Source organism: Diuraphis noxia, unplaced genomic scaffold (genome assembly GCF_037042655.1).
Source record: "Diuraphis noxia isolate RWA-SAM2 unplaced genomic scaffold, SU_Dnox_SAM2 contig0001, whole genome shotgun sequence".
In the NCBI taxonomy this organism is placed as follows: domain Eukaryota; kingdom Metazoa; phylum Arthropoda; class Insecta; order Hemiptera; family Aphididae; genus Diuraphis; species Diuraphis noxia.
Window position 1 is genome coordinate 65,037,226 of NW_028301711.1, and position 20,374 is coordinate 65,057,599.

Consider the following 20,374-nt stretch of genomic DNA (forward strand, 5'->3'; position numbering starts at 1 on the left):
ATAACATTTAATGGGTTTAACTCAGTAAGATTTTTACCAGTCCAAATCCTGGGGTAGAAGTTTAAATCTCTGTGGGGCAGCACTTATTAATCTGAAGTCTGAACAATGACTTATGCTGTTTCAATTGATAAAGATACCATTTTCTAATTTTTTTTTTTTATGCAATCTGAAGTTTATTTAAGTGTTTATAACACTGGTAAAATCATAATACATTTTGATATACTTTCTAGTTTTTCACGGTTTTTAAGAGTAAATTTAGTGCGTATGGCACAGAGCGACGAAATATCACTAGCTATTTGAAATATAGTTCTATACATGATATAAAAAGCTGATGAAGTTTATTATATCATGGTTATATATATGTATAAGGTTTAGGTACTAGAGGAGAAGCAATGCTTTCCAGAGAAGAAATATAACAACACAGTTACTCTTCTCATACCACTTTAAAAAAAAATAATGTTTTTTACCTATGATGTGGTTGTGTAACATGAACACATAGATAAACAAAAGATATGAACGAAAAAAATCCTAAAATACTATCGCAAGTTACTGAAACTATGAAACTTAGACAAATTTTACTTCATGCAAAAAAATATGCACAAATGATATGAAATTAAAAATTATGGTAACTTAATTATTTAAATACTTAAGCTCAGATCTCATAAAAATGGCTACAATGATTAAATATTTTTTTTAATATAGGTAATTTCTCATATTATGTTCTCTAATTCTATTTATAATAAATTTGAATAAATACCCTGTAATCACTAAAGTATTTATAAAAATATAATTCCAAGTTGTAACTAATATAATAATACAGTTTAATATTACTAAATAAGTAACATAAGAAAATTAACCATGTGTTTATAGTTTTAATATAAAAACATAAATTTCAATTAACTCTAAACAGATCAAATATTTTATACATCAAACTATCACAACCCTGTTTGATTATATAGATAAAATATAAATATATAATGTGTAATATTTTTTTAACAACAAAACTATTTGTAACGAGTTTAAATGCAAACAATATAATATTATAAATATATATATACATAAAAAGTACAATTATATTTAAAATGCAAAGAATATTTTGTAATTAAAACCTTAAATATAAAAAGATAAATAATAAGTTAAAATAAATACAACTATTTAAACTTGAGATACAAGTTTATTTATTCTTTGATCTTTTAGCCATCATAATTTATGATCATATACTGGATGCTGAGTATCCTTTTCAACTCAAGATGATAAGCAACAATGACTTGAATTTGTTAAACCTAAAATATAATAAATAAAATTTCATAAAATATAGTTTTAATTTTCTAAAATATTTGTAAATTGTGTTTGGTTTCTTCAATTAAAAAAAAAAAAAAACATTTTTTGAAATTCCAACACCAAACTGTTTTATATGATATTTGATACAAGCAAACTAAAACTATCTAAAAACATTTATGTAGCTATTTTGATATACTTAAACAAAGTTCAAATTGTATGTTTCATTTTAATATATAAATTAGAGAAAAAGATTGAAATTAATAGTCAAAGTTTAAATTCCTTATTATGGCTCAACTAATGACACACCAAATGAAGCTTAGCTTGTCTTACAAACTAGAAAGATTAAAATATACCTACTCTGTACATAAAAATGTAAAGTTAAGTAACCACACAATATTACTTGAATTAAAAACCCAATCAATATTTCCAAATACTCATGGCCTAATGGTTATGGTTTTCATTAAAAATATATAACATAATCAGTTAAAAATAATTTAATGTCCTCTGCCGATTTAGAACCCTCTACTTTTTACATTTTTATATGATCATCAAATATTATTTTATAAATCCAGAATATTGTAAAATAATTATTTATTTTGTTATTGCTATTGTTATTATAATTGTGTAATTCACTATTGTTTTAAAGACTCAGCCCATATAAATAATATATTAATTAGTGTTTGATAACATTTTAAATAAAATATTGTTTATTAGTAGGTAGTATGTGTACATCTCTAGTGATTGCCATGTAATTTGTAGGAATTTTGAAACCTTTTGAAACACTTTCAATTTTTAATAAATGTTTGGAATGATTAGGCAAAAAACAAACATTACTATCCTTTAGCTTAGGTGAAATTTGACTAAAATAAATACTAACCTTACCCTATCTTTAACATTGTCTTAAGGACAATAAATTATCAAAACTCGAACAAAATATAGAATTTCAATATTAAATGGCTTATGGTATACAGTATTGAAATTTGATAAAAGTATTTAAATAGGTTGACTATTCATCAAAAATGTATCATAACTTGATGTTTCTGACAAAGATACTGAAATAATAAATATTAACCTATATTATATTACCAAACACCCAGACACTTTAAAACAATATAAACATTTTAACAATAACAAATAACTACCCGACTCCTTTTTAAATATTGTTACCTTATTTAGGAATTTCTGATTGAAGTAGTTGCCATCTACTAGGAGGCCAGATTATAATTGAAACCTTAGCAACAACTAGTCCTTTAGAAATTGGACCAAAACTAGTAGAATCGAATGTATGACCTTTGTGATCACCTTCAATCCAATAATGGCCTCTAGGAATAAACCTTTGTGTACTTGAAGTATTATTTTTCTTTTTCGATACCACAACATCACCTTCAACACCGATTACACGCTTAATAATTGTTTCATTAGGATTTCTAGGTGATATGGCTACAATTATATCACCGCGTTTAATAGAATCAAATCGCACTGGAATATACGATAATAACACAAAGTCCACCGTGGTATTTGGATTAAATGTTGGTTGCATAGAAATCCCATCAACTCTAGCCACAGAACCAAACGTATCAATTACTGTGCGTCCAATCGCAACACCAAATAAAAGATTTTTTACTCGGCACCAAACTCCCATTTGAATTGAAGCGATTGACTGAATCTAAAAAAAGTGAATTACATAGATAGATATTTATCAGTAAATGATTAACACAATTCAATATCATATTCAAATCAAACTTAAAGATTATTATTTATGTACTTACACTAACCCATCGACCTATTAAAGAATTAACTAAGTTGGTTAAATTAATAAATAGGTTAATGCACTAACCAGCAATCTACGAATAAAATACCGGTCGGCGCTTCGGCGATCACACATTCACACCTCTCAATCCAAAATCAGAACTCATAAATAATTATTTTTTTGACCGGCGACCAGTGTTTCGGAAATTCGTAGTAATTTTCGTTTGATCGAGATAAAGAATCATGTGTTTGATTATCAATATAGATAAACGGGAATCAGATATTACCACCATCACCACGAATTAAAATTACGTTACTATCACTAAAGAACAAACATATCACTAAAGAAATTCAAGATTTCGACATGATATTTTATCCTCTGTACTCAGTGTACTCTACTCTGTAGTAGTCGTGTTGTCCATAGTAAAATCATTGATTATAAATAAATACACCAATACTATAGTGTAGCCTGTAGTTCTGTACTCCGTAGTACGGAGTAGAAATACGTACTGTTGTACTAATGAGCAAGGATTTATAAATATTTACTAATTTACTAATTAGTAATTACTATTCTACGTAAATAAAACGTCTATTTTAAAATAATAATGAGTTTAGCGTAAAATAAAATGTATATTTAGGCTTATAATAGGCATAAATATAAACCATAATATTTTCACTTTATACATAGCTGGATACGTACCTACTTGATACTTGTAGGTAGTCATTTAGGTAGATTAAGATTAACTAAATAATGGACTTCAGATACTTTTTTACCTACCCTGTATGTATGTAAAAACATTTAAAATGCATTTATCTGTGTACCTTACAGATTTGACTGTACCATTATTGTATCAACAATCTGTTACTGTGCAATCAATAGGTGATGTATATTAGTTGAAACTCGTCATATTTTTAAATCAGTCTTAAACTAAACATGTGTAACTATACTTACTATACAGCTTTACCTACAAATGTAAAAAGTTAACCATATACATAGTCAACTAAGAAATAAATGAAAATTAAAGAACTGTAGTTCTTAATGTATAAGATGAAACATATTTTATAAATATCCTACTATTATAATTTGATTTTAAGTTATGACAAATACAATTGTAATAACTGGTACAATCCATCAATCCATGCCTAAATTCAAGATTTTCAATGAAGTTTAATTTTATAAAATAGCCACTCATCAGTATTATACTTCAAATAGTTACAAAGTCAAAGAAATCAAAAATACTTTAAAACGATTTAAAAAAAAATTTATTAAACACCAAAAAATGTAATATACAAGTAATCATTTTAATATTTGAGCTTTTAATAAATGCTCAACAAAACATATAATGATAAAAAAAATAAAAGATTTCATTACAGTTTAGCTCCTATTGTAAGTTTTAATTTTAATTTAAGAGTTGCCTAAAAAATTTTGATTAAGTATAATGTAAAATTATATTAAGATTATACTTATTATACAAAAAAATTGAGTAAATTATTATAAAATTTAAAAACATAAAATATGTAATATATCATAAAAACCTTTTAAAAATATTCACAACATAATAATAATAAACGTAATAAAACAAAATAAAATATGTAAATATAGATGTGAATAGAGCAACTAAAATCTATCTATTAAAAATATATATTAATATTAAATTATAAACATGTATATAACATTTTTATTTAAACTTTAAACTATAATATAGTTTAAGAATTATTAAATTCTTTAAACAGTATACAAAATTTGTCTTGTATTTCATCTTGATCTTCATAATCATATTCATTTTTCCACCATGTATGTGTTTTATTGTCAATACACAAATCATTTTCATCAAGTGCTTGTATTATATTTTCAATTTCTAAGGTATCTCCAAAATCATCTGATGAAAAATAATTCTATAAATACATATTAGACACTTAAAACTTAAATATTTGAATTAGTTTACCCGTATCTGTAAAATCATTCATTATAAAATTATTTGGATCATATAATTGATTTTCAATATGATTATATTCTAATGATGAATTGTCTTCTTTTTTTATGATATGTTCGTCTCTAAAAAATCAAAAGATAAATTTACCACACATATTAAAAACACATATATATAACTAATAGTAGAACTTTTAGTAATTCAATTTTAAAAAGATGTTATACAATCATGTATTTGTTGTCTCCATCTTAGAACTGTACAACTTAAAAAAAATATGTTCACTATTTTCAATACCAAATGTACTGTTAATTTTGATATTACAGTAAATTATTGACAAGTCATATCATCAAACTTTTTGATAAAAAAATTATCTGTGCTTTAAGCGTGAGCAATTTTTAAACATTTTAATTTTCAAGCAAGATGTGATTTTATAATTATGATAATGATATAAGATTAAAATGAGATTTTTCTTTGATAGTTAGTAGAGTTTAATAATAGGTCAATTTACTCTAATATCAAAACTAATAGTACACTTTTAAAATTAGTGAATGGCCTTTTGTAATATCATATGTGTGTAAGACAGAAATAACATATATATGGGTAGCATCCTGTTAAAGGAAAAATTACATTAATTAAATTATAGTTGATATACATGAGTTTTCTATCAATAACATAATATTATATATTATATATAAAAACTGACAATTAAATATTTAATTCTATCATTAAATGTTTAGCTAAATCAATTTTTTAATTTATGTATCAATGAAGTCTTACAATATTAAAGTAAGCTTCAAATAAGAATTAAATATCTACCTACTACAAATGTTACAAAATTTCAGTGTTATTAATATTTAAACGTTAGTTATACAACTGAACAATAATAATATTAAGCTGTGTAATTTACTTATTTAGAGTTATTAATTATAGAGTTGAATGACTAACAATAAAATAATGTTGAAATGAATTTTAGTAGTATGTATTTATAGTACCTGACAACAATATTATAAAATAACAAATGTAATAAATGCGTTCATAAATTGAATTCTATTAAGTATTAATTAAAAATTAAAAATTATTCTTTTTCATCTAAATAAAAAAGTTCTATTCACCTATAATCTATACACTACTGTATGATCTATACATTTTCAACAATCCATAATATTTAGAAATATACAACTAATTTATTGAAAATTAAATTAAGTATTTTCTTTTTTTTTTAAATATTGCTCACTAAATAATAAACCTAAAAATTATACATACATATATTTAGGTAACATTGAATATCGTACTTGATAAATTCTATTTTATTTGTCAATAGATTTTCATCAGTATTTGTCCATGAATATATCTCATTATTTTCAGTATTTTTTTTAATGGATTTAGCAGTAAACTGCAGCAGTGGAATAGCTTCTTTTAATTGAGACCGAATTAAATATTTATTTTCCCAAAATGTTTTGTTGGTAGATAATGTTTTTTGAATAGTTGAATATCTTCTTTGTTTCAGTTTTTTCGATGAAATTCGTATTTTATTTTTACTATATTTATATTTGCAAACTGAGGGTCTGGTTTTAAGTATTTTTGAATTTTTGAACTTCTTTTTAAACAAACATTCATGAGGTAGCCGTGAAAATATATGTTGTGAAGTTGATTTCTAAAAAATGTTATCTGTTATTAATTATTACAATATTACTCATGGGTATATAATATACCTACTTAAATATAAATACAAATCATTATTTGTCATTTAAGAAATTAAACTAACAATTTAACTAATTTATCCATTAAATAAATATAATTATAAATTTTTAAATATAAAGTATATTTTCTAAATAAGTATAGAAATAATATTATTAAAATTATTTTTAATAGTGTAGTAAATTAATTATTTAGTATAAACCAACAGTGTGTACTGCAACTACAGTATAAAATAATTGAAGCAAATAATAATAATATATTTGCAATGTATAATTTAATTATTAGGTATGAGATGAGGGCAAATCTGGTTTTAAACGTTTTTCTGAACTCATAAAATTAAATTAATATAGAAAAAGTAGGTTGTATTGTCAAAACTTTTTTCAAGTTTAAAACTGCTAAACAAATAACTGTATCTTTGTTAAAAGAAAAAAATAAAATAAAATAAATTATCATTTTAATTAAAATAAAAATAAAATACGTGTTTCAAAACTTATTGCCAAAATTTGCCTTAAACGAAAATGTTTCAAAACTTAAAAATTTAAATATATTTTATGAAGATCGTATATCGGAAAAAGTGGTTTGTTCTGAATTTCTATTATGGTGTGAAAAATGGGTAAATGTAGAAAAAAAACCCACTGAAATGATGGATATTTTGGATGCATGTGATGCAAAGATTTACCCAAACATACATTTCTTATTGAAAATCTTTGCAACACTACCAGTTTCAACAACAGCAGTTGAACGCTCATTTTCAACACTAAAACGCTTAAAAACATTGCTTCGTAACAAAATTGGAAATGAGCGTTTAACGGGACTTGCTCTTCTGTCAATACATTGGGAAGTGTCTATCTCTACAGACGAAATGCTGGATGTAATGGCTCAAAAAAACAGAAAATTAATATTATAGACATCACTAGGTACATCAGTGAAAAATTTTAAATAATAATAGATTGTATTTTGTATTGTATTGTAACTTGTAACTTGATTTTAATTTGACAGTTAATAAAAAAAAAAGGTTTTATATATCAATTAAGTATAAAAATTGTACTAACAATTTATTTCGACCCCTCCCCCCCCCCCCCCCCAAACAAAAAAAATAAAATAAAATCCTGACTACGTGCCTGTGCATTCCTGCCAAAGTAAATAATTTAGGTTATTTTAAGTTTGAAACTATGTACATAGATGGCACATCAAGAGCTTACAATTAGGGATATGGAGAGAGTAGGTATTTGATGCTCCAATAAACTCGTCCCCTCTTACATCAATTATGATAGAAATTTAAAGGCGAATCACGGATAATTTTTAAACCTTATAAAGTTGTGTTAATATTTTGTTCTCAGGTGTTTGTGAAAATATAAGTTCTATAAAAAGTACTTAAATATTGTGAATATATCCATTGAAAATTGTTTCTATATTATGATTTATTATTAAATTAATAAATTATTATACTCTAATATAATGAGATATTAATAACTAGATTATAAATCATGATAAACACAAATTAGTAATGAATATGGCAGTACATTTTCAAAATGTTTCTGTTTAAATTCTTGAACCTTTTAATCATATCTATTGTTTTTTTTAAATAATTAAAAGTATAATTATGTGTTGGAGTTATATGAAAAATTAAAATTAGTTTTAATACCGTTAATTGTATTTTAATTAAAATTAATTTTCAGTTAAAATATGTTAAATGTTTAAAAAAAAAGTAATGTACTGAGTTAAAAATTGGTTTCAAAAATAAGTAACATGTTAAATGTATTCATTAATTCCAAACCATGTAGATTATAATCATTTAATTTTGTATTATGATAAATGGATACGTTAGATTTAATTTACTAAACAATAAACAACAATTTTTTATGGTTGATATAATAATATACTCTAATTTGGTTATTTACATACAATTAAGATCAAATCAATGGTAACTATGCTACCTGTTGAGTGTAGAAAATCAACTACTTCAAAACATTGTATAAGTACCCTAATAGTATTATAGTATTGTACTTAAAAAAGGTAATCAAGGCCCCAGTGGCCAGTTTACATTTTGCCAATTATCAAATATTTTGTTAGATATTATAAATTATAGTAATAGTAATAAAACACTAAACATTTTTTTTATGCATTCTGATTACCTGTTTTCCATAAAAAAGACTTGTGTTCAATTTCACTATTGGTTTTATGTCTTCTGTTTTATCATAAGCTGTTATTTTTTTTGAACTTTTAGTTTTGGTGACTTTATTATTTCCAGATGAACTATCAGCTTTACTCAATTTGCAAATAGCAGGCTGTAATTGCTTCATACCAACTCTATTAGTTTTATTTGAATCAAACATTTTAGAGTTGTCCTTTAATCTTAAATATAATGAGTTAAGTGATCCTAAACTGCAATCAGAGTCGTATTCATCTGACTCAAGACAAATATTGTCATTACGAGATTCATTATTGTTTAAATGATTGATTTTAGCATCTTTAATATTTTTTAGTTTAGATAATGAAACTTCATTATTCTCACAAGCATTGTTTGTTTTGATCAAATTACATTCAGTATGCTGTGATTCTTTTATACTCACTCTGATAGTTTTATTTAAATTTGGAATATTAGAATTATCCTTTAATCTCAAATATAATGAGTTTAATGATCCTAAACTGCAATCAGAATCATATTCATCTGATTCGAGACAAATATTGTTATTTCCAGATTTATTATCGTTTGATTGATTAATTAAAACATGTTCATAATTTTTCGATTCAAGTGACTGGACTGTACTAATCATGTTTGGGTTTTTGAGTTCGGAGTTGACATTTAACAATTTACGCTTTATGCCCATCAAACATTTTTCGTCTGCCAAATTTTCACATGATATATTTTCCATCGCTTAACTTGAAAAAAAACATATAAATAAATTAGGAAACTTTCTATTTTTTTAAGATTGAGATAAAAATCTTGGTTTTATTTCAATGTCTAAGCCTATTTCTTATTTTTTTAGACAATTATTTAGCATTTAACTAGATATAAGAAATGAATATTACTTTAAAGGAATTAAATTAAGTTTTCAAGACCTATCTTAAAACTATAGAAAAATTTCAAAATTCTTACAAATTTCAAATATGATAAATAAAATATTTTAGGTTATATAATTTATATACAATAGTATACTATTTTTTGTTTTAGTCTAATTAATTACATTAAATATGTAAATATTTTCCTTTTTCCTATGTTTTCACTTATTAATTATTATTTAAATATTTTACTCCTTTATTGTAACACGCATCATTATTATATTCGGATTGACTTGTATTCTCTCGGTAATAAGAGTATATAATATGTGTTATATCATGATTATAAATCATTTGAGGAATAATTATTGTGTATTTAAATTTAATAATAATTTTGAATTAAGTTATATATATAATACATGTATATTGTATACAAATGTTTAATTTTTATTGATTTTGATAAAGACATTCATTTTCAACTAACGGAAACATAAATTTAGAGGATTCGTTACCTACTGACCTCACTACTGACTATGTTCATATAATATAAGAAGTAAATAATATACAATTTTTTGCGTGCATGTGTACGTATATGATTGTATTACTTAGACTTTAGAGTACCTATACCTAAAAGAAAATATTATAATGAAGGCTGTGAGGCGCTTTCACTCATGTCAGTATCCCCAGAATTATTAATTATTTTATTTTTATTTAAAAGTTATAATTTCTATTTCTATTAGAAACAAGTAACTTAGTTAAACGATTAAATTTTAAATTTTGAATAGCTATAGGTATCTAAATAATAATAATAATTTAAAAACAATTGATAACACTGCTCTAAAAATCTCTAAAATCTCTAATTATTATTACAAAAATCACGTATAGTTTCGAATTTCTAAAGAAAAACAGAATCAATCTTAGTTCTTACTGGAATCAACCAGTATACAGAAAACAATCCTAATTTCAAAATATACGTTTTGATAGACGATATGTTTGACATTTTAAACAGTGTTCATAAGTTAATTGGACACGGAGGAAGGGACCGAATGTTATTTGAACTTAATAAAAAATATAAAAATATTACCCAAGCTGATGTGAAGTTGTATTTAAATTTGTGTATTCCATGTCAACAGAAAAAAAATCACAAAAAAAAGGTATTGTAGTCAAATCAATGGTTTTTAACGAATTTAATAGTCGCTGTCAAATTGATCTTATAGATTTTCAATCACAACCTGATAGAGGTTTTAAATTTATATGTGTCTATCAAGATCATTTAACAAAATTTTGTATTTTAAAACCTTTAACTTCAAAACGAGCAGAACAAATTGTAAATATGAATATAAGATAGATCCAAAACCAATCTTGTATAAAATATTTTTTTTAAATGCTTATTCATTTTTATGATTTATTAGATTTTTTTAGAATAATATCTATAATATCAATTAATATTAATAATATTCGTTTATCCACTTTAACTAGTTATCAATTTAAAATGTAAACACTTTAACGATTCATTATCTGTAATTCTATAATATAACTAATTATTTTATGCATTTTCTAGATAAAGTCTTTATATAATTTGAATGTAAACACTTTAACTAGAATGTTACGTTAAATTATAAAATAACTGGTTTAATACTTTAACGGTAACATATGTACCTATTAGAAGATAGATGATAAACTACAGTAAGTATAAAAAAAAAATGGGTACCGTTTCAGTCCGTAATCCGTTCTGCTGTAGGTACCTACATACATTAGCTAGGTGCCGACACTTTCATGTGGGTCATTGTGATGAATGTGTTAAATTGGAATGCAATGATATATTATAATATTATTTTATAGTGCCCATGGAAAGTATTTTTTAAATATTACTTACAAAGATATCGTTATTTTTGTTTTAATTATGTAATTTCGTCCAAATTTGAACTTAAAATAACTACAAAAAAGCTGTATTTATATGATTTTTTAATTTTTTAATTACACTATGATCTACTTATATGCAACCTTATTTTTTTATATTTTCAAACATTAGCTATCAAAGTTGAACATTTTATACATTTTTAACTGAAATGCAGAAATGCTTATAAAAAAGTAATGCCTATAGGTATGTATTTTTAATATTTTTCAACTGCCATCATAACTTTGTAACAATATATCAGGAGCCTTGTCAGGACATTCCGATGGGAGGGGGTGGACTAGAACTTCCCCCCTCAGATTTTTATGTTCAAAATTGTTGAAAAAATCATAATATCCAACGAATCTAAAATAGTCGGATAAAAGTAATTTCAATTTCGAAATAATTTAAAAATACAATAATTTATTTTTGTTATATACATATAATCCTATTTCTGTAAAAATTGTTAATTTTTATTTATAATATGATCAAACGACAAACGGTCAATACTCAATACCTAGGATATTATATTATTATAGTAGGTATTTAATATTTATTTAGTGTATCACATAATAAAAACGCCTTCCCCCCCCCATAATTTATTGTCGACGTAATCTACAGATCACAATAATTGTTATTATTTATTAATAAAAACAAAACTAATATTTAATTGTGGTTACCTATATAGTTTACACATTAATTTATTATTCCTCGGTGAAAATTGCGAAGACCATTTGCAGACCTAACGTTCTCCATCGTTAGGTTAGGTTATAATTTTGATTATTAGTACCTAATATGTTCGACATTTTAGAAAATATATGTTTTTCTTCTTCGAGCACTAAATGATATGGTTTATTTAATACTCAAACTCGTGTAAGTGAAATTGAAAACACTTTACGTTTTCAAAATTTATCAAAAACACGTTTGACGGCTTGAGCTGAGTCAATTCAAGCAGTATGGTCTTCATTAGAAGCAATATCCATGTTTACATAAAATTTAATTATCAAATAATGTGATTGATAGAAATACTTGAACAAAAGCTTAGGACTCAAAAAAAAATTCTTTCGTTTGATTTTTTGGTATCATTGTCTATCATGAAAAACATTATGTATAAATTAAAAATATTAATAAAAACTCTTGAAACTTAAGTCTTATTGATCCAGCTCATATAATTGATTCGTCAATCAAAAGTTTAGAAGACATAAACTCTGATATAATTTTCATGAACAACCTTATTGAAAGTGCATCCTTATTTGCTAATGTATTATTAGAAGTGGATTCTTTTTCAGACTTTAAAACTCATCATCGAAGAAGAAAAGCTCCAAATTGGTTAGATGAATTACAAAAATCAAACAGAATTTACAATGAAACAATCTTATAGAAAATTAGAAAAGAATTTAAAAATATCCCGAATACATTGATTAATTTAACTAAAGACAATTTAAAAATGCGTACATACAATTTAACCATTTTTTTTTAAATTTTAAACACCCATTAAATGTTTCAAACCTATCACAAGAAAACTTACAAAGTCCATTTTTAATATTTCCTTCAGAAATGAATGGATAAAAATATCTGACTTTGATGCAGTTCAATCAGATTGTGAAATACTTTTTAGAATGTGCAATAAAGAAAACGGTAATTTAATTAAATCTCTAAATGAAATTATGCAGAAATCGGAATTAATTAAAAATATTTTACCATTGTCAAATATACTTTGTCGTTTAGCTTTTACTGTCCCAGACCCTAGTTACTATGTAACATCCAATGAAAGGGTATTCAGCAAACTAAAACTAATTAAAAATTATCTTATGTCTTCTACATGCGATGAACGATTAAATTTACTTATGATTCTAAATGCAGAAAAAGACATTTTAGATAACTTAGATTTTACACAGATAATTTTTAGCTTTAATTTTGTTAACTACATAAATATGTATTTTGTATTGTGTACCTATTATAATATTATTATACAAATTACCATTTATTTGCAAGAAGTCTATTTTAACAATTTTATTAAGTGCTTATTTAACAATACAATTTTTATGTTATCATGAAGTATTTAAAAAAAATAATTTTTACTTTAAACATATATTATGTTACGTACCTATTTTACATGCAATAAACCAATTAGTCGAATAACATTTCCTAAGATCCTATATATTAAAAAAATGTTAGTCGGCAAATTGATAAATCTAGCCACCCCATAATTTGTCTTTCGGGGCGGCCCTGAGTCTTGCATTAATACATAGTGTTAACTTCTACAACGAGCTTGAACTCAGGAACACAACGATAGATTATTAAATAAAAACAAATTATAATTTAGAACAATTCACTTATTAGAAATACCCCAACAAGGAAGCTCGAACCTCTCATACTGTGCAGGCCTTTGCTTACCCAAGCTAACTATTAACTAACAACTAGTAGAGAACGTCTTTACAATTACAATAGCTGCAGCATCACACTACTCTAATGTACACTTCTCATCAAAAATATTGTAGCTTTTCAAGGTTTATGACCATGAATACAATTTTATCGACATTTTTTATAGAAAAAGAAACTAACAAATTGAAAATTGAAAATATCCGTAAACAGCTCGAAACGAGTCAAAATATGTTGACAAATAAATTTACCATGCAATCAATTTTATAAAGTATAGAAAATAAAGGGAAAATAATAAAACAAACATTTTGTATACATATTATCAAGTATCAACAATTTATTATTCAGTGAAAATCTAATGTTGTAAGATTTGAACTTCAAACGCTCATAAAAATCTAATTTTACTTTCCGGTTAGAGTGTTAGACGATTTTTTTTTAAAGTTATTCAAACTTATGAGAAACCAGCTTGCATCAAACATTAAAATTATAGATATATAAGTACAATTTTTTATGAATTGTTATTTCAAAATAATTTGTAAATTTCGTGATTTTTACGAATTTTGTCAAAATTTCAGATGCTCATAAAAAATTATTGTGAATTTACACTTGAATTTTTTTTTAATTTCTACTTACAACTTATGAGGAACCTTGCATTACACTATGCCCGAGTAACATATTTTTTATATTTTATTAATCTAAAAAAAAAACTTATTTTAATCAAAAATTTCATATACCTATGCCTATTATATAAAAAATAGTTCAACATGAGTTAAAATACTTGAAAATTTTATGGTATATAAAATATAATACATAGGTATAGTATAATCATTTAGTGATATTGTGTCTATTACGGCAATTTTTAAAGAGTTACACCTAAAAACAAAATCAATTTTGTTGAAAGCCGAGTTTGCGTAAGAATTTCTGTTTTTCCTTAATTTTTGTTCCATCAGGCTCTTTTGAAAATAACCTACTGAAGTACTGAGAACTTTTCGAATACACAAATTACTATTTAGATTAACTTTCCCACTGAAAAAGATACTAAATTTGAAAATTGAAACATTATTTTAATAATAGGCACTTATCGTGAACGAAGATACAAAATATAAAAACACACATTATTGTAAAATCGATATATATTTTTCACTCCTTTTAGAATGTAAAAATCTATGTTTGTATAAGATTTGATGATAATAGTATGAAATACTTATGAGAAACCTACTATTTTAAATTATTAATTCTTAGCTACAAAAATTGTGCCATAGAAAATTTTAACTACAAAATAATTAGCAAATTTTCCAATTTTAAATAAGGTTCGCAGATACCTAAACGTCTACTACAAAAATACGATTGGATATTTATTTATTATAGATTTATAAGTTCAAATTTCATTGCAAATTGCTGGATAGCTAGGTCTAGGTAAACGAAATAAAGCATTTGTTGTTATTTAAAACATATTATTCATAAAGGAACTACAAACTTTTATTTATGACGTAACTCATATACTACTGGTTACTAGCTATTATTTACTCTACAGTCTGCAATGTTGAGTCTACATCATAATAACACCGTCAACTTTTTCACTTTTTCAGATTTATTTTAACCTATTGATACAATACATTGTTGTACCAATATTTTTACCTACTTGTATAATATGAAATAATATTATATGCGAAATGTTTTTGTCGACAATTATAGTCAAATACCAACCGTGTTACTTCGAGAAGTACCCAAATTAGGTAACCTAATAAAGTAATAACTAATAAGTAATAACTATATATATATATATATATCATAATAACATATAGGCTAATTAAAATAAGTACTTAATTTTCTTCAAAAATTTAACATACCTATCCATACTTACTCGTTTTTTTCGTATATTCTTTATTAAGCAGGTGAAAAAACTCTATAATAGGTACATAGTACACAGTCTACATGTAATATTTTGTCATTTTTTATTTTTTACTTTAAAATATCACCTTAAGGAGGGTATTCGAATATTCAATTGGATTCGACCATTTTTAAGGAGTTAAATCAGAGTGATCCATTTAAAGAGGTACACTAATTATCTAGAAAAGTATTAACTTTTTTTTAATTTCTAGGTTTACCTATGTTTTTCTAAAACCGTAAAATATTTTAATTTTGTTCATCCTTATATTTATTGGTAAAACCGCTATCAACTTCTAATTTTCAAATTGTATAACATATAATAAAATATCATGAATTAATAAAACCATTTTTATGATGAATTTACGCGTTAACATTCTTATTTTTCGTTGATTGGTTTGCGAGGTACAGCAATTCAAAGTATTGATGGTTGATGCTACTTGATGCCATTGTTTATGCTATTTTTTCGTTTGTAAAGACTAAGAAACATAACTGATAAATTCGATACCGTTGTATCTTGTATTTAACAATATTGATAACTATTGTACTTTGTACCTGATTAATTGAATTTCCTATTATACCAATTTAACAATGATTTAATTAATTGTTACTTATTTTATTACCTTGGATTCAATGATATCGAATTTAATAATTTATCACTAGCTCCTGGTCTTTACAATTATTGGAAAAATAGTAAAAACCACCGATACTTTAATGGCTGTATCTTGCAAACCATAATCAACGAAAAATAAAAATGTTAAAACGTAAATTCATAAAAAAAAAAAATAGTTTTATTATATTTTTATTATATGTTACCATTTGAAAATCAAAAGTTGGTAGTGGTTTCACCTATAAATATAAGAGTGAAAAAATAAAATAAAATATTAATCTGTTTTAGTTTAGAGAAACAAGAAACATAAACCTTAAAAGTGGGTAAGTCGTGGATGTCGCTCTGCTGTAGGTACCTACAGTAGGTTACAAGTGGGTTACTGTAATGGATGGAATTAAATTTGAATCCAATAATATTATATATCATTGTACCTATACGAAAAACGATTCTGAGTGGAGACGGTTTATCTGTCTACCTAGGATATATTATAGATTATAAAAATTTTCAAATCTTAGATTAAAAAGAATTTCTTGCTTAAAATAATTTGCGAATTTTCGTAATTTTTACGTATGTTGTCAAAATTCAAACTTTGAATGTTTATAAAAAATAATTATGAGAATATATTTCTTTTATTTTTCAACTGCTATCGAAAAAAAAAGTTAGGAGCTTCGTATTAAATTTTCAAATCTTAGATTCAAAAAGAAAAACTTTTATGAATTTCTATCTAAGATAATTTGAACATTGCCGTAATATCTTACGTATTTAGTCAAAATTTGAACTTTAAATACTTATAAAAAAAATCGTGCCTATGCATTTTTAACATTTTTCAACTCCTATCGTAAAAATGTGTTAGGGGCCTTGTATTAAATTTTCAAATCTTAGGTATAAAAAGAAAAACTTTTATGAATTTCTATCTAAGATAATTTGAACATTGCCGTAATATCTTACGTATTTAGTCAAAATTTGAACTTTAAATACTTATAAAAAAAATCGTGCCTATGCATTTTTAACATTTTTCAACTCCTATCGTAAAAATGTGTTAGGGGCCTTGTATTAAATTTTCAAGCTTTTCTACAAAAAAATTAATTTTTATCAATATTAATTTAAAAAAAAAACCATTCACTCTATCCAAGGATATTCAATTTTACATCGGAAACCACCCCTAAAGTTTGAAATTGAAGCATTATTTCGATTAGTTATGCTGTACACAGACACAATAACAAACGACAAAAAAAACTACTGTTTTAGCAGTATTAAAAAAATCGGGTAAGTCGTGGATGTCGCTCTGCTGTACAGGAGGTTACTGTAATGGATGAGATTAAATTTGAATGCAATGATAGGTATAATCATTGTATACGAAAAACGATTCTGAACGGAGATGATTTGTCAGTCTAGGATATATTATATTTTGAAATAAATTTTTTATTTTTCAATTAAGTCGCATTTTGCATAAGGCATGATGGTTAATACATTTTTCCAAAAACTTCAGAATCTAAAACTAATAATTATTGAAAATTTCATATGCCTATGAATAGTTCAACTTATGTCGAAAATTGTTGAAAATTGCATGGTATATAGAATATATTTATATAAACATTCAGTTAAAATTTCATAAACCTATGGTCATTTGTTTTAATGTTACATCGAAAACCAAAATCGATTTGGTCGAAAAGTGATTGTGCGTAAAATTTCTGGGTTTTCCCTTAATTTTTAGTTTGTTTGTCCGAATATTTAGAAAAATATTGAGAATTTTTACTTTTGATCCTCCAAAGTACCAACTAGATTCACTTTCTGATCGAATGATGTAATGAAGTCGAAAATCGAAGCACTTTTACTGCCCCAAAACGTGACGACAGACACAAAAAAAAAAAACACACACACATCAAAAAAGTTAATTCTTTTCGAGATAATTTGTGTACCCACTTAAATGGATCACTCTGTATAAGCATTTTTTTGTAATGCTTTTGAATAATGTAAATTTGTGCGTAGTCAGTAATAATCATTATAACATACCTATAGTAATCCATTTTGTCATTAATCATTTTAGTATGAGACATGAGTACATGGTTATAGATATTTATGTGCAAAATAAATATCAGAATAGGTACCCATTCTATAAGAATATAATATTTATTTTGGGTTTTTGGTCAAAAGTATCAATATATTGCCAATCGTACAAACTAATATATTTATCCGATAACATTTTTGAAGACAATCGTCACTCGATATATTGAATTAGTCATGAAATTTACTCGTACGTGATTTTTCCTACATTTTTAATTTATTTTTTCACTTTAATAATATTATCATTTTTAAACTAGTTTATACTAACATTTAGTATTAATTTAATAACATTTAATAATCTAACAGTGATAAATAAAAAAATTAAAAAGTTGTTTACAAATTAAATTCACGAATCATGGCGAAATAAAATAATATGTTTTCAGAAGTTTTATTCGATTATTAGGAATTATGAATTTATGATTGACGATACAACTGTCGTTACAGTTGACATGCGATAAATCTATTTTGGTAGAAAACACAGACCGACAGACGTGATCGAATTTAGAGAAGCTTTATTATATGAAATTGTAAAATTATATAAAAATGATTTGTTACTAACACAGGCGTAGACTGGTAAAAAAGGGCATGGGATGCTACATAATTTAAAGGGCAAATAAAAAAAATGTTTGGGTCAAATTATTTATTAAATATTAAAATATAATGTTGTTCTAGTATGATATTGAAAATACGTAAAAAACGTAAATAGTTACCAAGTTACAACAATTATTCAAACAAAATTGTACAATATTAGATTAGAAAAAAATTAAAAATAAAACATATTTTAGTGTAAGGGATACTGGGGCATCTCTATATACACCAACATAAAGGACCAGGAAAAAAATTTTAAAAGTAGTTACTTAAATTCGTTAGTTTTCGTAGTTTCGTATTTTTTTTTAGGAATATAATTATTAATTATTGTTAATTATTATTTATTATTGATATCTATTACTGCAGATATTATGTAACTTCACTATGCTATATACTTTGTACGCCTGAAGACATGATGGGTATTATACTTTTCCTCATCCGGTACCATAATAATATTATTTCGTGTTATTTTATCGGAATTGTGTTTTCCAAACAACAATAAAAATAAAAATCAATAGGTACAAATTACACAAGGATTATAAGGAACATTATGTACTTACCAAGGTATATAGGAACTTCGGATATTGACAGGATAATATTATATAGGTACGATTAATTGCGTGTAACAATGAAAGGAATGAGTACAATACGAAAGATCAGGATTGGTACGTAATTAATAAATGTTAAACAATATTTTAAAACTATAAAAAGCCGTGAGACAGGTTGAGAGACCGATTATTTCACAGTTTACGAATGTGCGATAGTAGCAATGAGACGTCAAGACAAAGAAAATGATTTGCGATTTGCGAATAATAATTAATTATTGTTTTTTTCTACGGAAATCTCGTCATTGGATGACGGTCATACATCGAGACCAAAAGTGCAGTGTAGCACACCTAATGATTATTACCAATGGCTTGGCGAAAAAAATTTAAAAACTTAAATTATTTTGATAACATTAATATTATAATATAGGCACGTCATCAGACAAGAATACTACACACTAGCAATAAGCGCTGTCTATCAAAATACACTTGCAGGGATTTTCAAGGAAGAAGTCGGTATGTATCGATACGTATCGGATAAATGTTAAGAAGTTACATGTCGTAACCAGCGATACCACCGATACGTACCGACGCGTATCGGACTTGAGGTTTGGTTACACAATACGAGTTGCTGACCTGACGGCTGACAGTGGACAGCTGCAAGACAACTGCCAGCAGTACTGGATTTCGGGAACCTAATGTATTCGACGACAACATTTGCACTATTATAAAAATAATGTTCAGA

At 25.1% G+C, this 20,374-nt stretch overlaps 2 protein-coding genes across 4 annotated transcripts; both read right to left on the bottom strand.

Annotated features, from left to right (window-relative positions):
* Nucleotides 1-853: 853 nt before the first annotated feature.
* LOC107169165 (mitochondrial inner membrane protease subunit 2) lies at nucleotides 854-3,279 on the bottom strand. Of its 3 annotated transcripts, none has more exons than XM_015518827.2 (3): nucleotides 3,057-3,265; nucleotides 2,449-2,947; nucleotides 854-1,283 (listed from the first exon to the last, which is right to left on the bottom strand). In XM_015518827.2, exon 2 carries the CDS (start codon nucleotides 2,921-2,923, stop codon nucleotides 2,450-2,452), a length of 474 nt encoding a protein of 157 aa, XP_015374313.1. In that variant the 5' UTR covers nucleotides 2,924-2,947; nucleotides 3,057-3,265; the 3' UTR covers nucleotides 854-1,283; nucleotide 2,449. The 3 variants fall into 3 exon arrangements, with proteins under 3 accessions (XP_015374313.1, XP_015374312.1, XP_015374310.1); XM_015518826.2 differs by having other exon boundaries at nucleotides 856-1,283; nucleotides 3,051-3,264; XM_015518824.2 differs by having other exon boundaries at nucleotides 859-1,283; nucleotides 3,119-3,279.
* Nucleotides 3,280-4,737: 1,458 nt separating this feature from the next.
* On the bottom strand, nucleotides 4,738-19,878 carry LOC149061305 (uncharacterized). The gene is made up of 5 exons (XM_089214933.1): nucleotides 19,645-19,878; nucleotides 8,795-9,542; nucleotides 6,254-6,615; nucleotides 4,977-5,086; nucleotides 4,738-4,910 (listed from the first exon to the last, which is right to left on the bottom strand). Exons 2-5 carry the CDS (start codon nucleotides 9,533-9,535, stop codon nucleotides 4,738-4,740), a joined length of 1,386 nt encoding a protein of 461 aa, XP_089071059.1. The 5' UTR covers nucleotides 9,536-9,542; nucleotides 19,645-19,878.
* Nucleotides 19,879-20,374: the final 496 nt, after the last annotated feature.

What these genes read in the sequence shown, in the direction of transcription:
- LOC107169165 (XM_015518824.2), bottom strand. Translation starts at nt 3,166, where the DNA reads ATGTGTGATCGCCGAAGCGCCGACCGGTATTTTATTCGTAGATTGCTG. An exon ending in ATTTTATTCGTAGATTGCTG is followed by an intron (nt 2,948 to 3,118) that starts GTTAGTGCATTA and finishes CACTTTTTTTAG; the next exon opens with ATTCAGTCAATCGCTTCAAT.
- LOC149061305 (XM_089214933.1), bottom strand. Translation starts at nt 9,535, where the DNA reads ATGGAAAATATATCATGTGAAAATTTGGCAGACGAAAAATGTTTGATG. An exon ending in GTCTTTTTTATGGAAAACAG is followed by an intron (nt 6,616 to 8,794) that starts GTAATCAGAATG and finishes AACATTTTTTAG; the next exon opens with AAATCAACTTCACAACATAT. An exon ending in AATAAAATAGAATTTATCAA is followed by an intron (nt 5,087 to 6,253) that starts GTACGATATTCA and finishes TTGATTTTTTAG; the next exon opens with AGACGAACATATCATAAAAA.